At 41.5% G+C, this 23,418-nt stretch overlaps 1 protein-coding gene across 1 annotated transcript; it reads right to left on the bottom strand.

The window, feature by feature from the left end:
- Positions 1-10,408: 10,408 nt before the first annotated feature.
- Positions 10,409-11,410, bottom strand: LOC110688777. Its single transcript, XM_021865541.1, has one exon. It carries the CDS (start codon positions 11,408-11,410, stop codon positions 10,409-10,411), a length of 1,002 nt encoding a protein of 333 aa, XP_021721233.1.
- Positions 11,411-23,418: the final 12,008 nt, after the last annotated feature.

The following is a 23,418-nucleotide window of genomic DNA, read 5'->3' as shown; positions in this document are numbered from 1 at the left end:
TTTCTAATATTAATTCATGTTAGTATCATGTTAGGGTTAAAGATTTGATTTTTATTGCTTAGTGACATGCTAGGGTTTGTTATTAATCTTGTTAGTATCATGCCTAGGATCTTTCTATGCTTTAACATGATTATGATTGATATTATTATTATTAATGATGTTGATTATTTATTATGTTGCTTGATATGTATTATTTTATATTATTTATTGCTTGATCACCTTTTTATGCATGTTTAAAGGGAATTTGTACTTGTAATCACGCTTAATAAGATAATTAATAATCTTGTTAGGATAACTTTGATTATAATTCAAGTGATCGCCAATAATAGATTTATTTGTGCATTAACATTCAACCAACATAGATTAAACAGGTTTAGGGTTAATCCTATTGATTGCATGTTAATCAGAAAGCGCACATGAATACGAGCAGAATAAAGTAGAGGCCTATTATTAGGGCATGTTCAATCTCTTTTAGGTTGGATTTGTACCATCATCCCCAAACCCTTATTTGGTTCATGACCTTATGGAGTTGACGATCTCTTGGATTGTTAAGGGGTGTAACCTTCACCTCGTGAACGGTTTACAAGTTCCTTAAAAACTTGTTGGCGACTCTTTTGCTCTATCTTCTTCCGTTTTGGATGCCACCGTACTTTAGTGTATGATCAAAGTGGGGTTCAAGCTAGTGGGATTTTAAAGGCTTGAAACTATTCCCTATAGTTTTTGGCGACTCCACTGGGGAGGATTTCTATTTTAATTCCTGAATTTGTTTCGACAATGATTTAGAATGAGTGGATGAGACTCGAAAAGTTCTAAGTATTTCATGTGCGTAATTTTGATTGAACATTGTGTCATATGCATAAAAATGTTCTCATTGGAAAGACCATCCGTAATGAGTCAAAAACATAGGATTTTACACGTAGGAAATTTGAGAAATGTCTTTCACAACTAGTACTGAAATAACATCGCGCGAAACTGGATGATTTTATTGAGCACTAAAAGCTGCTGAGGCATGTGGGAAGTGTCAGGGGCTAGAGCTTGGCGCCATACTTTTAGCCGTAGCGCCAGACGCCAGTATTGGCGCCAGGCGCTACAGTTAAAAGTTGGCGCCAGTCTCTGTTTGATGGCGCCAATTTCCCCCAATACCGAGTCAGAAATATGCGTTCTAATTTCGACCGGTTTTTCGTATTGTTTGCTCGATCCTACTTCTTGATTGAATTTTTTCTCACTTTTCTGAAACCCATATATGTTCTACATATGGACATAACCCTCTGGGAATTCATGCTCTATCTACCCGATTGAACGCTCCTGGCAACAAAGGGTACATCTGAGAGGTTGAATTCACCAAACCATGGAAGTGAGTTTTTTTTCTAAAAACTCGCGGTGTTCTATCCACACGCGTTAACCCTTCACGGTTAGGCTTCTACGCGGTGCATCTAGACAATTAACCATGGACCATGTTTGACTAAACCATATCCCGAACTTTAGAGAACTAGAGCCATGGTTAGGTTGCGAACTCATTGCATCATATTGTGCCTACTTGACTAATTGTGCATTATTGGTTGTGCATATATATTCTATGTTCCTCTTAACTGTTTGTTGATTTGTGTTGAGACTAAAATTAATGACCTAAAGAACATTTCCTAATTAATTAATTAATTAAATAATTAATTTGAGTCAATAAAGTCTATTTTCTTTAATCGAAATTGACCTAGTATGACTTTAGGCATACCCCAGTTGGCTAATAATACCGAAAACAGTCCCGGACCGAAGCTCCAATATTGGTGCCAAAAAATGAGTTGTAGCGCCTCTGTATGGTGTGTAGCGCCAGACATTTACTAAAAAGTCTGGCGCCAATCACCATATTATGAAGCCAGTCCTGTCGCTTGCCCGACAGTTCGGTTTATTTGTCGAGTCATCACCTAGGGTCTAATTAATCAGTTTACTAATTAATTCGGTTAATTTTCGCTGTCAATAACACCTGTCAAGTCATTAATCGAGTCTTGGTCACATATTCTAGCCACATGGTCATGACACGAGTCTTAATATGTCACCTACACTCACTAATCTTAGCAAACACTTTGAGTATGCATCACCATGACCATGTCAAAGGTCCATGCATGAGTTGGTTTTTTCCGTCATTTGAGTTAGGGGGTACATTTTATTCCTAGTTCTTCATATCCCTCCACCTAAATTTTTCTTCACATTTTTTCATCTTTCTTCACTTCCTCCATCCATTGCATGTTGAATAAAGTTTGAGTCAAATAATTAACAATAAGTATCCCGAAATTCCTTTCCCACAGTATTTGGTCGAGGAGAGAAGGGCGATTAATCAAGGACAACACCTTTGTTCAAGTCTTACTTTTTGATAAACCGATTCGTCAAAAGAGAAAGGCTAAGAAGATAATGGCAACTCAAGAAGAATTCAATGAGCTTAGGAACCAATTGATTACCATGACTGAAACACTGAAGCTACTCACCCTCAAGGTTGATGATCCCGTGAAGCAACAACGGATGGACCTCATGCAAGAAAGCTTGAGCAAGCTATCTAGTGACTACAAATTTCAGGGCATGAGTTCACAAGGGGTCTCGTTGGACAAGGAACTTATTCCGCATAAGTTCAACGCCACTGACATCCCTAAATTCAAGGCAACAGATAACCCTTACTTCCATCTAAGAGCTTTTGAAACTATAATGAGCATTAAGGGTATCGATAAGAAGGTTTTCCCCTCTCTGTTCCCACTATCTCTTGAAACCGTTTGCCAACAATGGTTCTTCTCCCTTGACAAGGAAAAAACCTCTACCTGGGAATCGATAGCAAACGCTTTCGTTGATAGGTACAAGTACAATATTCAATTTGAAACCGATCATAGACAACTTGAGATGCTAAGACAAAAAGAGAATGAAGGCTTTACTTCTTTCTTTAATAAATGGAGAGAAACTTCCGCCAAGATGATTGAGGTCCCTACCGAAAAAGAATCCGTGAGGATGTTTATCAAGAATCTCCAAGAAAAGTATTCAAAGCACTTAAAATATCAACACAACTTGAATACTTTCAAGGCCGTCTATGACATAGGTATCGAGATCGAAGAAGACCTCGCAAAGCAAAAAGCTACTAACAATAGCAACCACGGTGGCTGGAAAGGAAAGAAGAGCGACAATCCATCTTCTTCCGAAAGCGCCCACTCTAGTAATAATGTTAGTACCTTTGACCATAATGATGTATTAGCCGTGGACAATCAAGGATCTAAAAGGAAACCCAGGCGAGAGTTTACATCCATTGAAATGACCTACGATGCTGCTTTCGATCGTCTTTATGATCGAGGATTAATCAAACCTATTGGCCCTACCGAGGATCCAACACTAGAAAATCGATCTTTGAGATGGAATCCAAAATCCTATTGCAAGTACCATCGAGGAAACGGTCATACCACCGATGAATGCTACAGGTTTCAAACTTTCATTCAAGATCTCATAGAAGCAAATAAGATCCCATTGCCTCTAGCTAGCGAGAAGACTGGATGATGTCGGAGCAAACACAAGACAAGAGGCGAGCTTCAATGACAAGATTTCATGACCTCTTTTTCTATTTCTTTTTCATCTTTTCTTTCCCCAATAAGTCTAGCATAGGCACATTTTCCTTTCCTTATATTATCTTTGTAGATTCTTTATTTTCTTTTACTAAAAATGAGCATTTATTTCCTTATATATGATCATTTCATTACATTGCATTAAAAAAATATTAAAAAAAAATAAAAAAAAATCTATGTCGAATTAAGTACAAGGTATACCAATGATTTGAGGCACCCCTTGTAGCCACATCATATCTCCTTTCACCTTTCAAATATGCAATCCTTTCTTCATAAACCACTTTTAGCCTCGTCTAACGATAGACCTTTCTTTTTTCAACCTACATCTACCTAACCTTGGGATGGGATGGTGTGCAACTTACGCAATTCTAAAGAAAGCTTGAGCAAATTCAAAAGAAAGCAATAGCAAAAAAATAAGCAATAATAAAAAACGAAAACAAGTGTACAAAAGGGCAAGTGTTCCAATGTCTTTGATATGAAAATATCTGCGATAAGAACACGTCTCAGATTGCGTCTCTTATCGAGTGCTAGGTACCGTGCCTGAGAAACATGAATTCCAAGTGAGTGATAGACCGCATGATCGAGATTGCCCACACTTATAAAAATAAAATAAATGCTAAAGCAAAAAGAGCTAAAAAAGAATAGAAATTCAAGCATGAAAATACAAAGATTCAAAAAGCGAGGTTGCACACCTTGGGGGCTTATCTAGGGTCTTGAGCCTTTATCCCCTTCTTCTTCAGCCTTTAGCCTAACCACGTTACAACCCTTAAAAAGACCTTTTTGAGGTATACACACTTGTGCGAGGTTTGGCTAGAGCTACGTTCGGCCTGATTCCTTACGGATACGTAGGCAACCTCACATCGAGGTGCGGCCATAATAGACATGCATTCATATTCACATTCACACACTTACACCATGATCATATCAAGGGATCCCCTGTGCTCATCCCTGTTCATTTAGAGCTAGACTTGGGGGCTTGATCTCTACATCATTAGCTTACCTAGCCTAAGTGTCACCACCATTTGACTCTTTTCAATAATATATTTTTCCACACACTTAGCCTTTGCGGCCTAGCTTTAGTGTCACTATCACACACTGCACAGATACATGACCAAATATACTTCTATTAGGGACCCTCTGTCATGAAATCTTAACATAACGTTGAAGCATGCTTTGTCATATCAAAATCGCTCATCACTCATAATCATCATTGCTTCACGAAGTATGAAGTGCTTAGCCTCCGTGCCTAAGTTACCTAAATACTTTCATCATGGAGTCAACAATTGAGATAGCCTAGGATGGATTAATCCTTGAACCTTGAGAGATAGTATCAAACAACATTTGACTAAGCTCATTCAACATGCATCTTCAAACTTTTGATTTTTCTTTTTCACGTTTTTCTTTTTCGGGAGAAAGTCGGTACCCTCCATAAAATTGACGGAAATTTTTTTCTTTTTTTTGCATTTTTCAAGTCGCACGATCACATTACAATGCACACACGAGTCATGTACACATTGAGTCATGTCGTGCCATGTCACTTTGATTTGAGTCACACATGTCATTTCACTTTGAGTCGAGTCAACCTCGAGTCAGTCAAACATATCGAGTCAAGTTTATGCCTTGAGTCGTGTCAAGTCGATGAGTCAAGCAACATTAAGCCTTAAGGTCAACTCTAAGATAATTAAAGAAATTGGCAAAGTTCTATAGTAAAAATAAATACAGGTGCAGCAGAACAGGGAAGACCCTACTCCAATTCCTAGCGCCAAAGATATCTCAGCAACGACAGAGCTCGAAGCCTCTCAGAAAGGTGATTTCGACCTCATGCAGCAATTTCAGGTTCCTTGGTACGCCAGTTAGCCCCTTTAAGCAATTTGACATGATTGAGTAGTCGATTTGATTACAACAACAAATAAGTGATCGACCTGATGAAAGATCGTCTCACTTATCTTAAGCGCCTAAAACACTGGTTCATTACAATCGGTTCAAAAGCAAGCACTTAAACGACAATATTTCCAGAAATGGATTGTCGTGCATCTTCTACAACGACAATTTTTCCCAGATTGGATTGTCATCTCTGGCAAAGTTTCCAAGCGTGGATTGTCGTGCTCCTTCTTTTATTGGCAAGTTTTTCAAAGTTTGGATTGTCATACATTCATCGGCTCGCTGGCAAGTTTTCCGAAATTGGATTGTCATGCACCTAGTTCCTATGGCAAAATTTCCCAAAGGATTGTCGTAGGTCTTTACTCATCATAAATTTCGGCAAAGGTTCCTCAACGTGGATTGTCATTCATTTCAGCAAGTGGCAAATTTTCCCGAAGTGGATTGTCGGTCGACTCTTTTTTGCAAATGTTCCAAGACGCGGATTGTCAATTGTGGCAATATTTTCCTAAAAGGATTGTCGCACAGCGTTGGAAAATTTCCAAGGTGGATTGCTTTCAAGAGTTATATTCCAAGATGTGGATTGTCGATCGTAGCAAAGTTCTTATGAAAGACTGTTACGAAGCATTGACAACTTTTCCCAAAATTGGATTTTGGCAAATTTTCTGAGATACGGATTGTCGCTTCATCGTGGCAACATTTACAAGGATGGATTGTTACGTGGCATTGACAAATTTCCCTAAGTCGGATTGTCATACATCATACAAGAGTTGTGTTGGTAACTATTCCCAAAGAAAAGAGGATTGTCATCACAGCAAAAGCACCGACATACTGGTTCACAAGCAGCAAAGTACCGATGTACTGGCATAGTAAACATTAAGAAGCAGTGATCTTTTCGAAGACTATCACAGCGGAAATTGGAACATATCCAAAAGAAGCTCTTTATTCAGAGACGAGTGAACATCGAAACAACAAGGTGGCGATCCCTAGATTGTGGAAAGTTGTCACAAACAGCTGAGGATTGTTTCAAGAGAAGCAATCTTCGATGATGTTCCCTTGAACGTGGAATATTATCATAGCAGGGAGGATAGTTTCAGGCAAAGCAATCTTCTAATTTGGAAGCAGTTACAGGCGTAGCAGTTTTCAAGCGGGATGGAATTCTTTAGCTTGCAAGAGGTCGTCAAAATAAAGCAACAATCGGTTACTTTTAGAGACGTGTGCTCGACGGTGCAAGATACGCGTTTCTTAACTCTTTTATCTGTTTAACTAATGCTAGTTTTGCAGGTATCTGTGTTACAAGATTGATTTAGGATCGCAGAACGTTCTGAATCATTCTCCGTCCCTATCGTTACTTTGACTTTCATTTTCGAAACATGCGTTTCTCCAAACTCAGTCAAAGTGGGGGCTTCTGTAGACACCCATTTGTGTCTCCCCAAAACCAAACCCAGTGATGTGTGCCTTTCACGTCGAATCATAATCGAATGAAACGAAAGTGTGGAAAGGTCTAGTGTTGCGGAAAGTTTTATTTCTTTTCTTTTCTATCTATTTTTGAAAACTTTATTTTAAGAAAACAGCCAATCCAGTTTGGTTGGTCCATGATATGGGTCCAATAGTGGTGTAGTTGGATGGGGTTTTCAAAGACCTTTCTAACGATATATTATAAGCCCAATTCCGATGAATATTGAGGAAATTATGGCCAATTTACTAAATTGGGCCCGGTTTGAGTTTTATCATTCCTAATGTAATTAGGAATGGTTTTAGTCTTCTAGAACATTCTAGAAGGTCTTATCATTCTTAAATCAATTAGGAATCTTCAGAGTTTTAATCAGATCAAATAGCATTTTCGATTGAAATTATATTATTTTATCTTTCAGTACGAGAATTTTTTCAGAATTTCGAAAACGCGTTAAAAGTCGGTTTGGCGTCCAACCCCAGGCCTTGGCGCCTGGAATCAGGATTGGCGCCAGACGCCAGCCATTGGCTCCTGGCGCTAGCCACTGGTCCTGGCGCCAATGAGCCAGGGCTGGCGCTAAGATGGTTTTGCGGTCTTCAGACTCTGTTTTGATAAATTATCTTTTTTGGATGATTTTCTCTATAAATATCGTATCAAAAACTCCGTTTTCATTCACTAATTCTCTTTATTCTTAAGTTTTAACCAACTCTTCATCATTCATCTCTTTCATTCAATTCTCCTAGAATCATTCATCTCTTTCATTCAATTCTCATATAACATTTATCTCTTCATTATTTTCTTAAATTCTTTGCTTTTTTCACACAAAATTCCGCATTCACAAGATCTAGAAACACCTAGCCATATTCGAAGTTGCCTTCGCCCTAGACGTGAAAGGTTTAATTTCTGAGGGTTTGGTCCCAAATCTCTATTTCAATTATTTAATTTGATTGTTTTGTTTATTATTTTCCTTGAAGTTACTAACGTGTGCATTTTGTTATTAGAAAGAGGTACGAGGCATCCAAGTAAGTACTTTAATGGTTTAATTGATATTATGATATAGAAATCATGCTTAGATTGTTATTTTGATTCCTAGTATCATGTCTAAGGTAACTTTAATATCAAGTATGATTAAAAGTACGATGCTTCCTATGTTCTTTCTAATATTAATTCATGTTAGTATCATGTTAGGGTTAAAGATTTGATTTTTATTGCTTAGTGACATGCTAGGGTTTGTTATTAATCTTGTTAGTATCATGCCTAGGATCTTGCTATGCTTTAACATGATTATGATTGATATTATTATTATTAATGATGTTGATTATTTATTATGTTGCTTGATATGTATTATTTTATATTATTTATTGCTTGATCACCTTTTTATGCATGTTTAAAGGGAATTTGTACTTGTAATCACGCTTAATAAGATTTATTTGTGCATTAATATTCAACCAACATAGATTAAACAGGTTTAGGGTTAATCCTATTGATTGCATGTTAATCAGAAAGCGCACATGAATACGAGCAGAATAAAGTAGAGGCCTATTATTAGGGCAGGTTCAATCTCTTTTAGGTTGGATTTGTACCATCATCCTCGAACCCTTATTTGGTTCATGACCTTATGGAGTTGACGTTCTCTTGGATTGTTAAGGGGTGTAACCTTCACCTCATGTATGGTTTACAAGTTCCTTAAAAACTTGTTGGCGACTCTTTTGTTCTATCTTCTTCCCTTTTGGACGCCACCGTACTTTAGTGTATGATCACAGTGGGGTTCAAGCTAGTGGGATTCTAAAGGCTTGAAACTATTCCCTACAGCTTCTTACTCGACCTTATTATTAGAGTCTTGAAACTGAAATCTCAGAGCGTACTCAAACTTATCTCCCTCAGGAGACTGGCATATAACACCTGCACCGCAACCAGTAGCTGTCGCGCTACCATCCACGAACACTTTCCAGATTTGGTCTCCGGCCGTCTGAAGATCCGACCGAGTCATTTCAGCTAAAAAATCAGCAAAGGCTTGCCCCTTAATTGATTTTCTTGGCTCAAATGTAATATCCAATCCTCTTATTTCCTAGGCCCATTTAAGCATACAGCCTCTTGCCTCTAGTGTTGTAAATGGCTTCTTCAAAGGTTGGTCTGTGTAGACCACAATTGAATGTGCCAAGAAGTATGGCCGCAGCTTTTTCGATGCCATGTATAATGCCAAGCTAAATTTTTCAATAGGGGGATACTTTAGCTCGGCGTTATGAAGTACGTGGCTAATAAAGTAGACAGGGATCTGGCGACCGTCCCGCTCAGCAAGTAGGACGACACTTAAGGAGTGTTCAGAGATGGCAAGATAGATAAATAGCTTCTCGTTCTTAAGTGGACTGACAAGCCGAGGCAATGTATGTAGGTGGCCTTTTAGCTGTACGAAGGCATCCTTGGCCTCCTCTGTCCACTCGAACATGGCTTTCTTTTTTATGGTTTGAAAGAAATAGCAGCACTTATCCCCTGATCTTGACAGAAATCTACCAAGTGCGGCCAAACAGCCGGTCAATCTTTGGACTTCTTTAATTGTCCTTGGTTACTTCATGTCCATGACGGCTTGGATTTTTTCAGGGTTGGCCTCAATTCCACGCTGATCAATTAAAAATCCGAGAAATTTACCGGACTCAACACCAAAGACACATTTCTTTGGATTTAACATCATCTTATGCCGCCTGAGTTCGGTAAAAGTTTCTCGTAGGTCCTTCAAATGGTCGGCCGACTCTTTTGACTTGACAATCATGTCATCAATGTACGCCTCCATATCCCGACAGAGCTGATCTCTGAAGAGTGTATTAACAAGTCGTTGAAAGGTAGCTGGGGCATTCTTAAGGTCGAATGGCATAACTTTGTAACAATACAACCCCTGCTCAGTTACGAACGCCGTTTTCTCCTGATCTTCTTCCCATAATGGAATTTGATGGAATCCGGAGTATGCGTCCATAAAACTCATCAGGGCATGCCCGGCCGTCGAATCAACCAGGCGGTCGATTTTGGGCAAGGGAAAGCTATCCTTAGGGCATGCCTTGTTCATATCGGTGTAATCCACACACATTCTCCAAGTTCCATTCGGCTTCTTCACGAGGACCACATTGGCCACCCATTCTGGGTAATAACATTACCGAATGAAACCGGCGTCCAGAAGCCTTTTGAGTTCTGCTGCGGCCGCCTGATTCCTCTCTTCTCCATGATTCCTTTTCTTCTGGCGGACAGGTTTAACGGTCGGGTTTACAGCCAATTTATGCACGGCTAGGTCAGGGCTTATACCTGGCATCTCGCCGACACTAAATGCAAATACATCTTTGAACTCTCTCAATAATTGAATTAACTCATCCCCAAGCACACCCAAAGCTATAGTGCCCACAATAACCGTCCGACCTAGTTGATCGGGGTCAAGCACTATATCTTGGTGGCTGCCGGCCGGCTGAGGTCGTAAATCCTCTGGCCGAACGACAGTCATTAGCTGCTATGCTTGCTCTATCTTGGCCGCCTTACGCTTCTGGTCGACCTGCTGTGTTGGGAGTGAGGTTCCTTCTTCTTTTGGCCCGGACGATTTTGGTCCGCGCGTTGTAGGCTTAACCTCCAATTGATTACATTCTTTTGCCATCTTTTGACTTCCTTGGATTGTACCTATTTTCCCGTCCGTCCTCTCAAACTTTAGCAACATTAGGTGAGGCACAATGATTGCTTTTTCTGCATTCAGTGTAGGACGTCCGAGTATGACATTATATCCAGTCAGTTCTTTCACAACCAAGAAGCGGACAACCATATCCCTTCCTTCCCCTTTTTGCCCAAATCGGACAGGTAAGTTTATCCGCCCCACCGGGTGGATGACATTCCCCCCAAATCCGACCAACGGGTGAGTGATGTCCTGGAGAGCATCCTCTGGGAAGCTTAGATTCTTCAAGGCGGCCAGGCTGATGATATCAGCCGTGCTACCCGTGTCAATCAATATTCGTCCGACCTTCAAATTGGCTATCTTCATAATGAATACCATGGGATCATTGTGCAAGGATTTGACCTCCCCCCAATCGGCTTCACTGATGGTAACTTTGGGGAAGGGTTCGGCCTTTACTGAGTCCATTTGCATCACCTTTCCCAAGTTGCGGGCGTCCTGCTTGATCCTTCTCATAGTGGGGCCGCCTGAGGCAAATCCTCCTGATATCACGGCCACAAAACCTGAATCAGTGCTGTTGCCATCATCTTCCTTATCTTTGTTCTTATCATTCTTTTGTCTTTGCTCGGACGTGTTGTTTGTCCGTGTGTAAATGAATTTGGACTTCATCACATACGAATTCAGCATGCCCTTCTCGGCTAGCTTGTCCAGCAGTCTCTTCAAGTTGATACAATCGTTCGTGTCATGTCCCACGTCCTTGTTGTAATGACAATACTTGTTCCTGTTCCTATACTGAGTCGGGCCTCTCAGCGGATGTGGCTTCTCAAATTCAAACTTGTCCTCGATTTCCATCAGGATAGAATAACAAGCCTTGTTGAATTCAAACTGAGGCTCGTACGCCTTGACCTTCTTGGACTTCTGTGGCTGGACGTCAGCCACCCAGACTTCCTTTCTCTTTTTTCCTTCTTTCTTTTAGCCGGCCGAGTCTTGTTGAGAAGGTTTTTTCTCAGCCCCCTTGGCCGGCGCTTCTGTTTTCGTGAGCGATCAAAAGTCCGTCGCCTCAATATAAGCTTCGGCTTCCCGCAGAACACCTGCGTATGTCCGAATCTTTTTCCTTACCAGGTCAAATTTAAAACCATTGTGCCTTAATCCCCGGAGAAATTCAGAGTAAGCCATTTTCGTCCGGCAGATTATGAATTTGGGCTTTTTCTTGGTTAAATCGTTGGACGTACGAGCGTAAGCCCTCATTTTTTCCTTGGACGATTGTCGCCAAGTTAAGGCTAGTCTTTCGAGGCGGTATGTTGTATGAAAAATTTCCCACAAACGGAAAACTAAGAGTAGTAAAACAATTGATACATCCGGCCGGCAAACTGTTGAACTAATCCTGCGCCACACCTTTCAGAGTGGCCGGGAAACATTTGCACCAAGTAGCGTCATCTACGCTTTGCAAGTACATCAGGTTCCAGTACGAGGTGATGTGCTCTTTTGGATTACCCGTGCCATCATAGGCTCCCACAAGTACACTCTTCACCTTTGGCGGCTGAGAGGCATTCAAGATATCTTGCAAAAACGGGGGCGACTTATCTCCCAGAGTAAGTAGGCGCATCTGCCAATCGATGGGTTGCGGTTGCACGGACGGTCCAGTCAGATAGGGAGCCTATCCGTACACCTGCCCGTATGGCCCATATTGTCCGTATGCCAGGGGGTTCGGCTGCATCAAGCCATTGAACCCCTGAGGAGGTTGATATTGCAGTGATTGGGCTATGATAGGAGTTGGATCATGAAAGACTGGAATAGGAGTTGGGGTGCGGACCGCCTGACTTCCGCTGGTGATGGTCGTGTTGGTGTGTTGGGAAAGAGAATGATGTGAAAAATCATCCGGCATAGTTGGGGTTGAGGCCGTGTCTGAGTAGGCGGCGCGCTCCCGCTGCTTATGCCGAAGGTAATCTCTTGCGTCCTTCCATCGTCTGGACGACTCAGGCTCCTCTCTTCGAGGCTTCCTACCCCTCCCCCCAGCCGACTGCGTTTTCGCTAGCACGTCAGAGAAATTAGTCCGTGGTACTCTCGGGGACCTTCCAGTCGGCCTTCAAAAGGGAGTGTTTCCAGCGTCCGTTGCATGGACCGCTTTGCTGTGCGTCTTCTTTGGAGCCCTCTGTTCCTCTCTCCTAGGCGGCTGCCTAGAGGTAGAGGCTCCATTGTTTTCAATCTCTTTTCTGAGTTTGTTAAGCGCGACCTTAAGAGAGGCTGCAGTAACAGGAGGGTCATCAGCTTCTTGAAATGTGGCTATCAGAGGATCGCTAGTACGGATTGTAGGGATTAAATCCTCTACATGTCCATCCTCGCCTGGATTAGTTGTCTGACCGTCTATTGCCATAGCATACGTTTATCCCCACATACGGCGCCAAATGTTTTGGGTATTTTTTGGATTTCCTCAGATACTGGTCACGCTCTCCTGGCAACGAGACGGTCCACCTGCAAAACAACGAATATTCCGGTAAATGGAATATTCGCCTCCGACGATCAAGTCAGTGATCAGAACGGAAAAGGCTAGAGAGAGAAAGTAGAGAGAAGTTGGAGCTATTTAATTCTCTGTTGTGTGTAAAAATGTCTTGAAAAATCCCCCCATCATAAATTATTGGGGTATTTATAGGGGTGGGACTCGTGCCCCTTCTTAGGGTTTGTACCCTAGATTGGTGTGGCGTGATTGGCTGCGCAATCAGTGAATGCCACGTGTTACTCTGGGGGCGCCGTTTTACGGCTTTCGTTGATATCTCTCGGGATTTGGGCCCTAACGTTGTTAGGGCTTTTTGGCGTGCTGATTAAAGAGGGAACACATGCCCTAAACACATGGTATCTTCTCATGACGACACGTGTAACCCTCTGACTGGGCCACGTGTTGCTACGAGATTGGCCTGAGACCTTAAGGGCTCTGAATTGCGTAGCATCTTCCCATGGTGACACGTGTCACCCTATAACTGGGCCACGTGTCACTATGGGATTGGTCCACGTATACGAGGTATTTTTACCCTCAACAACACCTTTTATGCATTTTTAAAGGGAATTGGTACTTGTAATCACGCTTAATAAGATAATTAATAATCTTGTTTAGGTTTAATTTGATTATAATTCAAGTGATCGCCAATAATAGATTTATTTGTGCATTAAAATTCAACCAACATAGATAAACAGGTTTAAGGTTAATCCTATTGATTGCATGTTAGTCAGAAAGCGCACATGAATACGATCAGAATAAAGTAGAGGCCTATTATTAGGGCAGGTTCAATCTCTTTTAGGTTGGATTTGTACCTTCATCCCCGAACTACCAGTCATGGTTCAAGACCTATTGGAATTGACGATCTCTTGGATCGTTAAGGGGTGTAACCTTCACCTCGTGAACGATTTACAAGTTCCTAAAAAACTTGTTGGCGACTCTTTTGCTCTATCTTCTTTCCCTTTGGACGCCACCGTACTTTAGTGTATGATCATAGTGGGGTTCAAGCTAGGGATAATGCTTGAAATATTCCCTACAGATGGGGAATGAGTCACTACAAAATTAAGTTAAAATAGCATCAACTAAAATTTGTTGCTATTCATCAAAAATTCGTTGCCAACTCTATTTAGCAACGGGTTGGAAACAAAAATTTATTGTTGCTAAAAGGCTTGTTGCCATGGGATTTTGGCTACCAATTACAAAGCAATTTTGTTGCAATATTGCATCCATTTAAATACGGTTTCCATGATGGTTGCTATTTTTGTTGCATTCGTTGCCAAGTTTGGCAATAAATTACCATTGGTCGTTGCTAAAATTAACAACAAATTATTAATATTAGTTCCTAAAATAGCAACAAATTATTAATGTTGGTTCCTAAAAATAGCAATAAATTATTAAAGTTGGTCCACAAAAATAGCAACAAATCATAAATATTGGTTGCTATCAAAATTACGAGACAAAAACCTAATCCCTATTAGCAATCGACCTTTACCAATTTGAAATCTCACTCAGGTCAGGTCAACTTGGCTTGACTTTACATGTAAGGCTCTTTGAATCTCCTGTCTCAAGAATCGCAGTTGGTAGGAGTCGAACTTGTGACAATAAAGTCACATGGTCAACTATACAAAGTACTATTTGTTTACTTCTATACATATAATTTATAATAAGTGAACGAAATATTAGAGACGAAATTGAAAAATTTGTCTCTAAATTAGGGACAAAATCAAAAATCCGTCTCTAAACTAAATTCGTCTCTATTTGATGTCATTATAGCAACAAATAATAAGAAGAGTGTCTTCAAATAATTTTATACATAATAGCAAAAACTCAACTACATGTAAATTAACAACAAAATGTAACATAATTTGTTTCCAATGGCAACAAATAAAAAAATACGTTATCATCTAGCAACAAAAGTTTAGACGACTTGTTTCTAATGGCAACAATTCAAAAATTCATTGCCTTTGTTTGTTTCTAAATCAATACAAATAAAATATTTGTTGTCATAGTTTGTTACCACATGGCAACAAGAGAAAAATATGATGCCATCTAGTAACAACTAGTAAGACAATTTGTTTTAAATAGCAACAAATCAAAAACATGTAGCCATTAATTATTAAAAAACTAAAGTATAAAATGTCGCTTTTAATTAGGCAATGAAAAAAATTATATTCGTTGCTATTTAGCAACGTTTAAGAAAACTGTTGCCAAACTTAGTTGCTAAAAAGCATTTATTTTTGTAGTGAGTGTAGAGAAAAAATGGATGAACCCAAAAATAAAAAAGGGGTAAGGGGAATGGGAAAATGTGGCAAACAAACAATAACAAAAGGAATGAAACCTTCTCATTCCCATTCCCTTTGTTTAATACCCCCAACCAAACGCCCCCTTAGTATTTACAACACTTAGCAGCTTTATCGAAACAATATACCAGGCCAATCTATCCAATTTTTCAAGCACACTTACAATATATTTAGACTACTTAAGAAACAAACTCTTTAATTTTCCTGTAATTCAAGAATTGAAACTTCCCATGAGTAGACACACTTAATAGTTTGTAGCACAAACAAGCTGTAACTAACTCGGATATTTGTCATCACTTAAAACATAAGGGGATTATTTAATGTTGAAATATACTGAGGAGTGATTTCGGATTCCTCTACTTCTGATATCACAATAATATGGCATATGGTATTATTCTCACAATAATAAGTGGTCACACAGTGTGGACAGCCACACACAAAACGAACTGTATCATGATAAATTAGGATTATATTTATTTTTTCTTTTCCTTACAACAAAAGTACAAAGTACATGTTATTTATCAATCGTTAGTGTTTTATGTTGGCTAGTGAGGAAAAGCTAAATTAAAACAATTATTAAGAAACTGATAGATTATATTGTTAACGATAATTTGTTTAAAGTTTGTCTTTGCGAAAACAGCAAATTCATTGTCGGATAGAGGAACAATTGTTTGGGGTGTGGTAATTATGGATAAAGAATGTTTTCCAATTTCATTAGACCTCTTTTAACAAAATCTGCGAAGTTTGTTTTAATTAATACGAGTAATAGTTTACTGAAAAGCAAGTTTATTTTGAACAACATAATTTTGTATTTTCAATGTAGAATATTCTCCTTTGTCCCCCATCTTTGGTGACGGTAATACTTGACAAAAACACCATTTGTAATTTTGTGATTGTAGCATTTGTTCTCGTCACCTTCATGATCCTCCCGATCTAAGATACTATCTCTAGCGCAGCTAGGTTAATTGAATAGTTTCTGTTTGTCATCATTATTAATTCGATCAATGAGTATATTCATCCTACCAATTACCTAGAAAATATTATATATAAAACATCAAATAAATAAAATAAGATATCAAAATATAGGTACTCAAATTTTTAGTCAAATTTTAGTGTAGCTAAAATCCATTTTTCAACCACTTTGTTTATTGAATTTAAATTATTTTTATTCTTTCAAAAAAAAAAATTATTTTTATAAACATCAAATAATTTATATTGATTATAATTTATTTTTATTGGTTTTTTTTAAAAAAAAAATTAACTAATTTTATTAGACTTAATTCATTTTTTACTTAACTTTAAATTTAGTTGAATTCACCTTAATTAAGTTAAATATTATTGTTTTAAGGTAAAGAGAGCACAATTTAACAAGTTGACACAATAAAAGGAAAATCGATACAATTCTTATTGTCATTGAAATCTAGAGAGGGGAATACACTAATGAGTCTTCTCCTAATTAGTTGAAGTATGGTTAAGAATACGAATTTTATATTTTTTGCACACATCCATGTAATTAACCAAAACTCTTTGGGCGATAGGGGAAGCTAAAACAAGGTGACTCATTGACTCAAGGTCACATGTGTAGTAAAAGATATTATATATTTTAAAATATGCATCAAGTTTAATGGATAAAGTGCTGTACACTTGCAAGATCAAAGAATGTAATAAAGGCAAGTTGGGTTGCTTATATGCATAATACATGTTAACTTATAATTTAAGTTTCTCATTACATAGTTTAGATATAGTAGCTTCAAACGTGAGAATTCAAATTGAAACACAAAATGTTGAAAATATAATTATTGAAAAAAAAACCTCAACTTAGCTAAGTTGATTTTTTTCTTTCAACACTTACCTTATTAGAAAAAGAAACCATTGTCATATTATTAAAAAAAAGTATTACAAAATATCGATTCAATGACTAGACCAAATTAGTCTTTATTCAGATTATTTCGGTTGAATTCAAGTGAGATCGCTATCAGAAAGTATAAATTGCGTAGAAATCTGATAAATAAATGTCAAAATATTGTATTAAAATGTGAAAATATGATATAAGATTGTCAAAATATGATATTCCAATGTCAAAATGCAATGAAAATAGTTCAAAATTATTTAATATGAAAGTCATAATCTAATATGAAAAAAATCAAAATACATTGTTAATATTGATTGGATTCACTGTGGGTCTAGTGTCACACAAACGTTCTCTATCACCATATAAATCATGGTAACTTCCATGAATTAATTTACTAAGGTTTTCTAAACATAAATCATTTAAAAGCTGTTTGGGTCCAATTTATCTAATTGGGCCTAGTCATGTATTTGGGTCCAATTATCTTATTGGGCCTGGTCACTAAATGACTCCATATTTCAAGGTCAAGGCCCGAGCCTCCAATCAAGCCAAGTCAACCAAGAGTCCTTTGGTTCAAATTGCCATGGTCAGCCCATGACTATTTAAAGGCCCAATTACTCTCCTCTCATCATGTGTAAAGGTATAAAAGCCTTCAATTCATTCATTTGTACATTACAACACAACAAAGCCTCAAGCATTAAATCTCTTGCATAGCTTTCTCTCTCTAAACACTGTTTGACTTCGGCATCAGAGGGGTCTTCCTCGGATCCACCCCCGAGGCCAGTTTACGTGTTTTAGTTGTGCAGGAAACCTTCGGCCCAGCATCAATTGGACCGGACCAGTCTTCAGCCACTTCAGCGGGCCTTCGGCAAGGCCCCATTGTTTTCATCCGAAACAATTTGGCGCCGTATGTGGGGAAGACTTTCAAAAATCTTTAAGCCAAATCTCTAATCAAAATCATCTTGCAATCATCTTAGTAGCAATGGCTAAGAACCGCAAGAGAAAAAGCCTCCGTCAAGGAGCAGGCGAAAAGCCTAAAACTCCTACACCATCACCCTCACCAGACCGGAACTCTCCCAAGGGTGCCAGTTCGGGGGGAGGATCATACAAGGAGGATTCCCTTTCTCCCGTAATTCACAACTCTCATCATAGGCCGAGTCTCTCTCGGTCTAGCAGAGGTCAGTCCGATCATAGGACTCATTCAGTGCCCCAAAGCCAACCATCGACCATCCGCTCTCATTCCCACACTTAGCCGAGGACCCCTTTGACGGGGCCCAGCTCGGAGGAGGTGGCGAGAGCGCTAGCACTGCTCATGGAGGCAATGAGGGCACAAAATATGCCTCCACCTCGCGATCAAACTCCTCTGCATACCCGACATCAGCGGAGGAAGCTAGACCATGATGGTGGGAAACCTCATTCCTTCCGGGAAATGGAAAAGTGGGAAGAGGATACCTGGAGAACTGAAAGAGAGAGGAAAAAGAACCCTCAATTTTTCAGAGGATCCTCAACCTCCCGACCAGAAACGCATAAGAGCAGCAGCTCAGCTTCTCGGCCAAAATCTGCTCGCCGAGAACAAACTGAGATTGTTCGCCGAAGCGTCCTCGACCGACTCGGCGGCAAGGAGCCGAGCGTGCACAGTCGCCTCTCTTTCCCTGCAGCCGAGGCCCAGACTTCCCAGCAAGGGACGAAAACCACTCCTACCTCTCTAAGAGGGCGGAGCGCGGTCCCTTCGGCCAGGAAAAAGGGCAAGGCCGTTATGCTACCCACCAGTTCCCCATTCGAGCAATGGATACTGAAAGAGCACGTGCCCACGGTTAAAATACCGTCGCACATCACATATGATGGGACTTCGGATCCGAAGGACCACATTGCCTCGTATGAGGCTCATATGCATCTTTGCCCCAAGTCCGAAGCGACTTGGTGCAAATATTTTCCAACCACTCTCAAGGGGGTCGCGCAAGCGTGGATCTCCAAGGGAGTGAAACAAGGCTCTATAACAGGGTGGGATGACCTGTCCATCAAGTTTAAGAGCAAGTTCTCCACGGCAAATCGCCGACAGAAGACCACTGCAGAACTCATGGGTCTGCAACTAGGGGAGGCCGAAAGCCTCCGAGACTATCTGACCCGTTTTAGCAACGAGTCGTCCAGCATCTCTCAGCTAGACCAAGGGTTAGCCGTTTTCTCCCTTCAGCACGGCCTCAGAGCAGGGCAGTTCTCCGACTTCATGGTCCTGAATGCACCCAGGACCTTGGAGGAGGCGTTGAATGCTTCGGATAAGTTAATCCGAGTTGAAGAGTGGAACAAAACAAAAACCCAACCTCAATCTGGGGGAGGGAAGCAAAAACAAACACCCTTGTCTGAAGGCCAAGGCCAGAGGACAAAGGGAAAGGCCAAGGCCTCGGAACAATCTTCGGCCAACGAGCCGAAGAAGGAAAAATCTGCCTCATACACACGCAGATACGAGTCCTACACTCCGCTCTCTCTTCCACGCACCAAAATTTACAGCGTGACGAAGGAAGAGCAGAGTTACCGAAAGCCGAGACCACTCCCAGAGTGGTATCAGCGAAAAAATAAAAATCAGTGGTGCGAGTTCCACGAATCTCCGGGACATAACACTGAGGAGTGTATCCAGCTGAAGGACCAGATCGAGGACATGGTCCGGAAGGGATACTTGAAAAAATACATCGCGGATCACCGCGAGAAAAAGGAGGCCGAAAAGTCAGCAAAGGACTCTCGGCAAGACCTCGACTTCCCCCGGAAGAACAGTAAAAATGCGAAGGGAAAATTCTCTCCGATCAATGTTATCTCAGGAGGAATATGCTCTCGGAGGGAACACAAGTGACACCTTAGGGCTCTGACCCACCAGGTGAATAATGCTGACATTCAACCTCCCCAGTCGCCAGTGCCAAACATGACGTTCACAGCCGCCGACTGCCGGGGGGTAATGTTCCCTCACGAGGACCCGTTGGTGATCATCGCCACGGTGGCCAACCACGACGTCAGGAAAGGTCTTGTTGACTGCGGCAGCGGAGCAAATATTCTGTTCCGAAAGGCCTACAATCAAATCAAGCTGAAGCCCAAGCACCTTACGCCGGTACCATATCCAGTATCCGGATTTAACGGGGCTTCAACTTACCCAGATGGGAAGGTGACACTTCCTGTCACCATCGGCTGCGATGAGGCAGCCAGGAATGTCATGACTGAATTCTTGGTCATTGATGCTCCTTCAGTGTACAACGTGATTTTGGGGAGACCCATAATTCACGAGATCCAAGGGGTCGTCTCAACTTATCATCAGCTGATGATTTACGTCTCAGACGCCGGCTTCCCCGAAAGGATCCAGGACGCCCGAAGGTGCAACTACCTCAAGCCATCCACTAATCGCCCAGATGACGACGACAAGGATGAGGAGGAGAAAGAAAAAGAAAGAGATCCCAACACAAAAAAGCCGAAAGGCCTAAGTGCCTCGGCCCAAGGTTTTGTGCCCAGAGAAAAAGGGCTAGAAAGGGAAAAGGCTAGCTCTTCATCTGAGCCGAAAGACTCAGAGAGCCAGCCGAAGAACAAAAAGTCTGGGACGCCTGCTGACATAGACAGCAAGCCAGATTGTGAAGAGTCCAGTCCATCAGCAATGGACATGGACCAGCAGACTGAAACGGTCGAGTTGACCGAAGGAGACGCTGAGAAATGTGTAACGATTGGGATGGATCTTGATACGAACACCCGTTGTGAACTTATTCAACTCCTTCGGGACAACAGAGGTGAATAATGCTGACATTCAACCTCCCCAGTCGCCAGTGCCAAACATGACGTTCACAGCCGCCGACTGCCGGGGGGTAATGTTCCCTCACGAGGACCCGTTGGTGATCATCGCCACGGTGGCCAACCACGACGTCAGGAAAGGTCTTGTTGACTGCGGCAGCGGAGCAAATATTCTGTTCCGAAAGGCCTACAATCAAATCAAGCTGAAGCCCAAGCACCTTACGCCGGTACCATATCCAGTATCCGGATTTAACGGGGCTTCAACTTACCCAGATGGGAAGGTGACACTTCCTGTCACCATCGGCTGCGATGAGGCAGCCAGGAATGTCATGACTGAATTCTTGGTCATTGATGCTCCTTCAGTGTACAACGTGATTTTGGGGAGACCCATAATTCACGAGATCCAAGGGGTCGTCTCAACTTATCATCAGCTGATGATTTACGTCTCAGACGCCGGCTTCCCCGAAAGGATCCAGGACGCCCGAAGGTGCAACTACCTCAAGCCATCCACTAATCGCCCAGATGACGACGACAAGGATGAGGAGGAGAAAGAAAAAGAAAGAGATCCCAACACAAAAAAGCCGAAAGGCCTAAGTGCCTCGGCCCAAGGTTTTGTGCCCAGAGAAAAAGGGCTAGAAAGGGAAAAGGCTAGCTCTTCATCTGAGCCGAAAGACTCAGAGAGCCAGCCGAAGAACAAAAAGTCTGGGACGCCTGCTGACATAGACAGCAAGCCAGATTGTGAAGAGTCCAGTCCATCAGCAATGGACATGGACCAGCAGACTGAAACGGTCGAGTTGACCGAAGGAGACGCTGAGAAATGTGTAACGATTGGGATGGATCTTGATACGAACACCCGTTGTGAACTTATTCAACTCCTTCGGGACAACAGAGATGTGTTTGCTTTCTCGGCAGCTGATATGCCCGGGATAAGTCCAAACCTCATCTCCCATAAGCTTAACGTTGACCCAACGTGTCGACCAATTAAGCAAAAGAAGCGGAATTACTCCGCTAATAAGAACCGAGACATCGCAGCCGAGGTCAAAAAGTTGCTGGAGGCAGACTTCATCGAGCCTTGTCAATATCCAGAATGGCTGGCAAATGTGGTGATGGTTCAGAAGGCCAATGGTACCTAGAGGATGTGCGTTGACTTCACGGACCTAAATAAGGCTTGTCCGAAGGATTTCTATCCCTTGCCGAGGATCGATTAGCTAGTCGATTCGACAAGTGGTCATGCCTTGCTTAGTTTCATGGACGCATTCTCGGGGTATCATCAGATCTTCATGCACCCCGATGATCGAGCAAAGACGACATTCGTCACGAACGACGGGGTGTACAATTATAAAATGATGCCCTTCAGATTAAAAAATGCAGGGGAAACCTATCAAAGGCTGGTGGATCAAGTTTTTGCCGATCAAAAGGGCCGAAACATGGAAGTCTATGTTGATGATTCGATCGTCAAAAGCAAAAAATCTGAGGACCATGTTAAGGACCTGGCTGAAACCTTCGCCACCTTAAGAAAGCATCAAATGAAGCTGAATCCAAAGAAGTGTGTCTTCGGCGTGAAGTCAGGGAAATTCCTTGGGTTCATGGTCAGCAAGAGGGGGATTGATGCCAATCCCTCCAAAGTCAAAGCAGCGCTCGACCTTCCTGAGACGAAAACAAAGCGGGATGTTCAGCGGCTCACCGGAAGAATGGAAACCCTCTCGAGGTTCATTTCCAGAGCTTCGGATAAGGGGTTACCTTTCTTCAATGCCTTGAAACTCCCGAAAACAAAAGAGCTCATTGGGAGAAAGAGGAAAAAGAAGCCTTCAAGCAGCTTCGGGAGCATCTGGCTCAACTTCCAACGCTGGCTAGCCCAGCAGAGGGAGAAACTTTGTATCTGTATGTGGCTGTTAGCCCAGCCACCATCAGTGCAGTGCTGCTGAAGGAAGAAAGCAAAATTCAGCAACCGATCTATTTCGTCAGTCACACTCTAACGGATGCCGAGACTCGCTACCCTCTACTCGAGAAAGTCGCTTTTGCGGTAGTGGTAGCTGCTCGGAAGCTGAGGCCCTATTTTGATTGCCATCAGATAGTGGTCTTAACTGATCAACCGCTGGAAAAAGTTCTCCGCAAATTTGAAAAATCTGGTAGGCTGGCCAAGTGGGCTTTTGAGCTCACCGAATTCAGCATCAGCTACCAGCCGAGGGCTGCCATCAAGGCTCAAGCTCTAGCGGATTTCTTGGCCGAATGCTCGTACCAAGAGACGCTAGACAATGAAAGGAAAGTCTGGACCGTGTTTACGGATGGATCCTCCACCGTAAATGGTTCGGGGGCAGGGGTAGTAATAACCTCTCCCGAAGGCAAATCCTTTGAGTATACACTAAAATTTTCTTTTAAGGCTTCGAACAACGAAGCTGAATATGAGGCAGCAATCGCTGGCCTAGAATTGTGCATCTCCCTGGAAGCCGAGCATGTCTGC

Source organism: Chenopodium quinoa, unplaced genomic scaffold (genome assembly GCF_001683475.1).
Source record: "Chenopodium quinoa cultivar QQ74 unplaced genomic scaffold, ASM168347v1, whole genome shotgun sequence".
Taxonomy (NCBI): domain Eukaryota; kingdom Viridiplantae; phylum Streptophyta; class Magnoliopsida; order Caryophyllales; family Amaranthaceae; genus Chenopodium; species Chenopodium quinoa.
This window is presented reverse-complemented; position numbering and strand designations above follow the sequence as displayed.